This window comes from Malus domestica, chromosome 02 (assembly GCF_042453785.1).
Source record: "Malus domestica chromosome 02, GDT2T_hap1".
NCBI lineage: Eukaryota > Viridiplantae > Streptophyta > Magnoliopsida > Rosales > Rosaceae > Malus > Malus domestica.
In genome coordinates this window covers 35,286,069-35,294,032 of record NC_091662.1, presented here as the reverse complement: position 1 = coordinate 35,294,032, position 7,964 = coordinate 35,286,069, and the positions used below count along the sequence as shown (strand labels likewise).

General features: G+C 38.4%; 1 protein-coding gene across 1 annotated transcript; it reads left to right on the top strand.

Annotated features, from left to right (window-relative positions):
• The first annotated feature begins 2,226 nt into the window (after positions 1–2,226).
• Positions 2,227–6,574, top strand: LOC114822153 (ubiquitin carboxyl-terminal hydrolase 24-like). The gene is made up of 7 exons (XM_029096321.2): positions 2,227–2,609; positions 3,105–3,764; positions 3,968–4,155; positions 4,274–4,521; positions 5,095–5,240; positions 5,447–5,623; positions 5,984–6,574. Exons 1-7 carry the CDS (start codon positions 2,595–2,597, stop codon positions 6,170–6,172), a joined length of 1,623 nt encoding a protein of 540 aa, XP_028952154.1. The 5' UTR covers positions 2,227–2,594; the 3' UTR covers positions 6,173–6,574.
• Positions 6,575–7,964: the final 1,390 nt, after the last annotated feature.

The window sequence follows — 7,964 nt, the reverse complement described above, 5'->3', positions numbered from 1 at the left end:
GATGAAAATTGCTCGAGACGCTCCTTAGCGTATTTCGACGCCCTGATTCCAAAACTGCACTCTGTTTTCCCAAATTTAATTGTCTTAGTGGAGTTTACTAATGGGTCCCAATATTATGCTTAAGTGCAATTACCATCGGAGAGTTGAGCTTTCTAACTTAAATGGATGTGACATTGTAAGTAACTATGAGTGGGTTTTTGCTTTTAAATAGTATATATTTATTTAGTTTCCATTTATACATTGAAAAAGAATTTCCTACGCATACCTAGATCAGACTAATGTTTATAAGAATTAGCAAAATGACGGAATTTACGAAATTATTCTGAATCATGTGGGATGCACTGGTATGCATACTATTGTGGGATGCCTTAATTAAATTTACGACTATGATGAAGGTTATGTTGACTATAATTATTGAATCACTATGGTATGACTATATTTATGTTATCTGTTCATCGTTTGCTGCACTGGTGTTATTACTCGTCCGGGCCAGGACCAATATTTCACGTGTATGTGCACATTTCACCGTATACTCACTTTGAATCCATTGTAGGTGTCAGTCTTGTCCTATATTGCTATAGGCAATTAGGACTTGTATGTACTGCGCATAGCGTCAGTCTTCACGTAATTGTAGTACTATATCGTATATCATTGTTACACCTAGTCATGTGTATGTTAGAATATCTCTGCATGAACTCGTGTGTTAGCATGTGTCGATGAGCACTCGATATGATATGTTTGCTTATGCAAGATTGTGTGATTACGGATGTCATGTGTCTACTTACGAAATATTATGCCGTACTGAATTCTTGAGATATTGTAGGCTACGGTAAGTATTTTCTTACTATACGTAGTATGTATATTTTAGAAACTATACTTGTTTTACGGTAAGAGGTTATTATGTTTTCGAAAAGGTTTTTTTAACAAAGCTTTATTTTTAGGCCCACCCACCCTTGTTTTTCGCCACTCCATGTTTTAGTGTTGTGCTTTTATGTCGACGAGGATTTTTGGCAAATATTGGCATTGGAGATTACATTCGATGGTATAATTTTCATCCTACTTTACTGTATTTTACTTTTGCTCTGACATCATATGTAAAATGAGTTCGTTTCCACTCACAAACACATTCTTATATTTAGGCACTTTTAAGTTTAAATTTATTCACATTTTTCACATCACTACACTTTATGGCTTCGTCACTCTCTTGGTGTCGATCAACACAACTCGATTCGGAGTCCAGGTGGACATTCCGGGTTGGGGCGTGTCATTTATACACACTCTTATCCTTCTGTAACACCCCACATTGACCAACGGATAGAGGGTGATGTGCCTTATATGTACATGCTCACCTCCTTTAGCACCAGGCATTTTGGGAGCTCACTGGATTCGGGTTCCGTAGGAACTCCGAAGTTAAGCGAGAAAGGGGCCGGAGCATTCCCAAGATGGGTGACCCACTAGAAAGTTCTGCTCGAGTGAGTTCCCAAAAACAAAACCGTGATGGCGTGGTCAGGGCCCAAAGCAAATAATATCGTGCTACGACGGAGTTGAGTCAGGGATGTGGTGGAACTTGGGTCGGAATATGACAATTTGGTATCAAAACCACTATGCTGTGTGGTGCGAGTGTGTCGACGAGGACGTCGGACCCTTAAGGAGGGTGTATTGTAACATCCCACATCGACCAACAGAGAGGGTGATGTGCCTTATATGTACATGCTCACCTCCTTTAGCACAAGGCCATTTGGGAGTTCACTGGTTTCGGGTTTCGTAGGAACTCCGAAGTTAAGCGAGAAAGAGGCTAGAGCATTCCCAAGATGGGTGACCCACTGAGAAGTTCTGCTAGCATGAGTTTTCAGAAATAAAACCGTGAGGGTGTGGTCAGGGCCCAAAGCGGACAATATGGGATGTGGTGAAACCCAGGACGGGATGTGACACCTTCTCTTACACGCCCTTATTAATTTATAGTCATTAAATTAAATAAAACAACAAAAATAAATAAACAAAAATGAATAAGATATGTAAAAACTAAAAACGGTGTGTGAAAATCTTGATTTCCCTTCTAACAAAAGGCCTCATCAATAAAAATGTTTCTCATAAAATCAGGCACAAGCGGAAATAGGCAGCCTGCCGCCGCCCAACAAGTTCTCGAGACAATTTTCAAAATAACAAAAATATAATTAGATACACTAAATATCATAATATAAATAATTATAACTTTTTTAAAATATTAAATCCTTTGCTAAGTTTCACAGCAAAACAAACAACTCTCCAATTCCTCCTCTAAACCCAAGCATCTCTCTCTCTCTATCCCTTCCTCTCTGCAGTCGATGTTAGGGTTTGTTGAGCAGGTTCTTGAAGAGGGTTTCTTCGTTAAATGCTCTCTCCCTTCACCAATCTCCATTTCCCTCTCATTTCATGTCTTCAGTCGACGTCCTTCTCTTCTCCTCTGCTCGTTCAGGGCCTCACAAAACCCTAATTCTTGGTTCCGGTTCTGACGTTTTCGGCATACTTGTTCCTCGCTCTCAATCTTCTCACACACAAATTTCCTGCTTTTCTTTGGGCGTTTCTGGGGTTTCCAATTCGGTTCTGCGCACGAAATGAGTGATTCTAAGGTGGGTTTTCTCTCTTTCACATTTGGCAAGTTTGTATTTTCGTTGTGATTTTCGTTCGAGGGGGATAATTTCGATGACTTTTTACTGGTTTTGTGAAGTTTAGTAGTTAGGCAGATCGAAAATTTGGGTATTGTAGCTGTGAATTACTTTATGCTTTGATGGAACTTTTATTGGTATGGTTAGTTTGTTCATGAATGTGAACTTTTTGGGTGTTTTTTTACCTAAGTGTAATAATGAAATGCATATGAATTTTGAGAATTTATTGTGATGGCAATGGCGACTCCGTTTCGAAAAAAGCTGTTGTATCTCACTGGACTCTGAGTTTGGTTTTGAGTAATAATGCAGAAGTAAAGTTGTTTTGATCATTTCTGTGTTAGCATCTGGTAGCCCGAGAGGTTGTACTGATTTACTGCTAGGTTAAAATGTGATTTTGAATACGATTTACTCTTTCATATGCTCTAAAACCTGCTGAATTTTGTTATTCCTCGTTTGCAGTTACTAGTGTTTGGGTCATTCTCTGAAGACGAGACCAGGTCGTTGCTGGTAAAGCAATCACCTGTCAAGGCTGAGAAGCCTGTGGAGAAGAATGTATTGCAGTTTGGGTCTATAAATTTTGTTTCTGCAAAATCTTCGGTTCAATTTAATGGCGAATCAAGCGGACAGAAAAGTTCTTTGAAGGCGCCCACCAAACTTCAGCCGTTAAGTTCACTTAAGCAGGATGAAGTTAAGGCTGTAAAAGCAGTAGATGGTAATTTACCTGCATCGTCAGCAACTCCGGCAGAGAATGGATGTACCGATAATTATGTTAATTGTTCTGCCCATAGTAATGGTGTTAAAGAGGTGACAACTGATAATGTTAACTTAACTTCCTTGCCTTTATCCAAGGAGGAAGGTGGTCTCTCCAATCAATTTTCAAGTCTGGAATTGCAGAATAGAGAGCAGAATGGCAGTGTTGATGACTTGTCTGTTTCTAAGATTAAGGGGGAACTACAGAAGAGTTCAAATGCGCCTGTTACAGTTTCTAAAAGCTTATTGCCTCGTGGTCTAATCAATTCAGGGAATCTGTGCTTTCTAAATGCAACCCTGCAGGCTCTTCTATCCTGCTCTCCTTTTGTTCAGCTTCTGCAGGAATTGAGAACTCTTGAAGTACCTAAGGTTCCTTCCTCATTTTTTAGATTATCTGTTTGTTCAATTATTTGCGTTTTTGGTTTGAGGAGAATTTCTATAACACTGACAAAATTTATGTGCACTGAATAATACGGATCTCAGAAATGAGTAGCTACCTTGCCTAACCCTTGTTCCCTTTCTGGCTTATCACTTTGACTGATATGTTGGACATTTAAACTTGAGTTTGTTAGGTTGGCTATCCGACATTGAGTGCATTTGCAGAGTTCGTGTCTGAATTTGACATGCCTAGTGGTTCAAGTTCGAAGGACAGAGATGTAAGTGTTCTCGAGACTGGTAGGCCTTTTAGCCCTGCCATGTTTGAAGGCGTTCTTAAAAATTTCACTCCAGATGTTCTGCCTAACATCTCCGGCAGGCCAAGGTTTGTGTCTGATCTTGGTCAATATTTTCTGCCTGGCATATGTTTCTGTGTCCATTATGTATATATTCCACTTTTGATTTGTTTTAAGTTTCCTTTTGAAACTGTTGGTGTTTTTCAGACAAGAGGATGCTCAGGAGTTCCTTAGCTTTATCATGGATCAGATGCATGATGAATTACTTAAGCTTGAAGGACAATCCCCCAGCATTAACGGGCGCAAATCATCTCTTATATCTTCACCAGAAGATGATGAATGGGAAACAGTTGGCCCGAAGAATACATCTGCCGTAACCAGGACACAGAGTTTTGTTCCTTCAGAATTGAGTGATATTTTTGGAGGACAATTGAGAAGTGTGGTGAAGGCAAGAGGTGTGGCAATTGCGTTATTATTATTATCACCGTTTTAAGTTTATAAAGCTTTGCTGGAAGCTTTGTCAGATAATAGATATATCTTTGTGTTATAGAATTCTTTCCGTTCACACTTGCATTCTGAGGCTAAGAGTCCTAAAATTTTTCTTCATAATTCAAATAGGTAAACAATTACAGTTGATTAACATGTTTTTATTGTTTGAAAATTTAAACTTAAATACAGCTTGAACAGTATGTCTTTCTGATTCTCAAGATTATTAACCATATTTCCTATGTGCTTATGAACTGAAGCTTAAGATTTATTTATCTAAGATGGATGAGTTTTAGCAGGAATTCATGGTTCTTTCTGTAGTTAAAAAGTTAGATGCAGTATTTGGCAGTCTAGATGATGTGTACGAGTGTAATGGAATTCATTATTGGAAATGTAGTTTAAAATGTTTCTGAGATCAGCGGCCAGCATACGATTTGCTAGCTGAGTTGAATTAATTGTATTTTGGTTCGCTCTGTAGTTTTTTGCCACTCACTGTTGATTCTATCTGGAGTTTATGTGTTCATTTGGTTTTTGTTGAGCAGGAAATAAAGCTTCTGCTACTGTTCAGCCATATTTATTGCTCCACCTTGATATTTACCCTGATGCTGTTCGTACCATTGAAGATGCACTTAAGTTGTATTCTGCACCAGAAACTCTTGAGGGGTATCGAACATCAGCAGCTGGGAAGGTATACTCTCATTTCCATATTTTAATTTCTGATGTATACTTCTACCCAGCGTAAAATTGTTTGAATTTAAAGGTAATGCAACTGAGATGCTATATAAGTGCCCCAGCTTAGGCTTTGTATCAGTATTAAGTATTAACTTTGAACATACTTTGGTTTCATACAGTTAAAGTTTTGTTTTGACTTTGGTGTATATTAATGCTTTTCAGGCCGGTATTGTGACTGCGAGCAAATCCATAAAGATAAAGACACTTTCAAAGATAATGATATTGCACTTGATGCGTTTTGGTTATGGAAGTCAAGGAAGCACTAAGCTGCATAAGCCTGTGAATTTTCCACTTGAATTGGTGTTGGGCCGTGAATTGCTTCTTTCTCCAAATACTGAGGTGATGCTCTATTATATCTAATCAAACTTTTTTTTGTTAACTTCTATCTGTGACCCTTAGTTCTTCTTGATGAACGACCTGTGCGTAGCTGTCATAGTGTGTGTATTCTTTACTTTACTTCACCTTCTGGCATTTTATGATCAGAGTTGGGGCTTCAGAAATCAGTCACATCTGTAAACAACTAAACATTATGATAACTCTAAACCTCACCCGAGGAAAAGAAGATAAGAAATACTGAATTTTCCCTATGGCCTAGTTGTAGCAAGTCTTGGTGTTTTCAATTGCGGTTTGCAATGTAGTAGCCAGGTTTCAAATATTACTTTTGGTGCTTATTTTTTGTCTTGTGCTTTGTTTATGTAGGGTCGAAAATACAAACTCGTTGCTACAATAACTCATCACGGGAGAGAGCCGTCAAAGGGGCATTATACAACTGATGCTCTCTATGCCAATGGTCAGTGGCTACGCTTTGATGATGCTTCGGTCACGGCAATTGGGACTGGTAAAGTATTGCATAACCAGGCATATGTCCTCATCTACAAACAAGTGTAAAACGACAGCTGGAACAAGTAAAATACTGCATGACCGGGCTTATGTCTTCGCTTACAAGCAATTGTGGAAGAAGGTAACCATGGAGTACTTGGTTTATGAGGTGTCACCACTTCTCTTGCCGAGGGGTCGATGTTTTAAACTTCGGTCAAGTTCCCATCCGATCACCAATGCAAGTGAAAATGGTTGAACTTGTCTGATTGCAGTAGTTTTCAGTTTTGTTGTGATGTAATATATATATATATCAAGTGAATGCCGATGAACAGTGTTTAGTACTTAGTGCATAAGCATTCCTAAACCGGCCCTTGAACGTAATCATTCAGCAAAAGGGCAATCTGGATGGCTGAAATTACTTGTTCGGAAAGCAATCAAATATTACATGCAATGTTTTGGCATGTATTCTCACTTCTAACATTCTCCCTTGTTAGGAAAGCAGCAATGTCGTTGAATACTGGCACGTGATCAACACGTGATTTACTCTTGAGAGTAAAGTTGTTTCAGTGTCTGTTTGACAACAAGGTGGATGAAATTTATTGAATCTAACTAAGATTAATTGGCTAATTTCAAATGGTTCATGGGTTAATTTTTCAAACAATTAATTCATGAGGTCAATTTTAAATGTGGTAATAGTTCATAGAGTCAAACAACAATTTACCTTGATTGAAGACGAATAAATTATTTTTAGCGCAGCGTCAAGAGAGTGTTGATAACATGTTGTCTATATTAAATTGAGAGCAAGGAAGAAAATATCGGTGATATCGGAAATATCGGTAGTCCGAAAACACGGAAATATCGATGGAAATATCGGTAAAATATCGATATCGATAAAAATTATATGGAAACCACGGAAATTGTAAGAAAAACTTGAAATTTTTTATTGAAACTTTGTAGGATGTTTATTTAGTCAATTATCTATTAGTTTATCACAAAAAATTGGAAGGAAATGCATTGCATGATGGATTTAACATTATCAAGTTGATTATATAGCGATCTGACAAACATTATGAGTGTAGAAAATATGTAGTAATTAATGAAAGAAGTCTAAACACACCATAATCATTTATATATAATGAATTAGTACAATATTTTACACTTTAGTACCACATAGAGTTCCTATGAGGTTCAAATTTGTCACTATCTTCATCATCTCTATGTGTAGAATGAGTGTATTGTGAAGAGTAGTTATCAAATGATAAATCCCCAAAATAGTTTTGCATGTAATTGTTAATATGCCACCCATATGGATCTGAGATTGGTTGAGGTTGTCCATAAGAAAAATCATTTGAAGATTGAGGCTGGGATTGTTTCCAAGAGTCGCTCGATTCCATCCCAACAGGAATGGGATATGAAGGGTAGGGAAATGGTTGGTTATGAGTATAACCATAGTTACTACTTCCCAATCCAACAGAGTCTGAAGTTCTAGATAACGAGTCATCTTCTTGACTTGACAAAATCCCTTTGCCTCTTTCTCTGCGAGTATAGTCCTTCCCTATGGCACCAATTCCTGGTCCTGCCCGCCTACTGCCATGGTCATCATCCTGTGTTGCATGCGTGAAGTTTGCCTCACCAGTGAAGGGGCTCATATATCCGGGAGGTGGTGGTCCATAATAGTTTCCATATCCACCACCACCACCACTACCTCCAGCTCCACTACCTCTAGCTCCACTATGTCCTTCATCATTCCCACCTCCGGTGGTAGGTGAGTCTCCTGATCTTGTACTAGAGCTATCATTAGTATCAGCACGATGTTGTGGTTGTGTAGGATTGGAAAAAGGTGGAATTCCAGTGTTGCTTG

Bases quoted from the DNA above. Each gene is read 5' to 3' on its own strand.
- LOC114822153 (XM_029096321.2), top strand. The intron at 4,156-4,273 runs GTTTGTGTCTGA...GGTGTTTTTCAG, and splicing joins AACATCTCCGGCAGGCCAAG to ACAAGAGGATGCTCAGGAGT. The intron at 5,624-5,983 runs GTGATGCTCTAT...TTGTTTATGTAG, and splicing joins TTCTTTCTCCAAATACTGAG to GGTCGAAAATACAAACTCGT.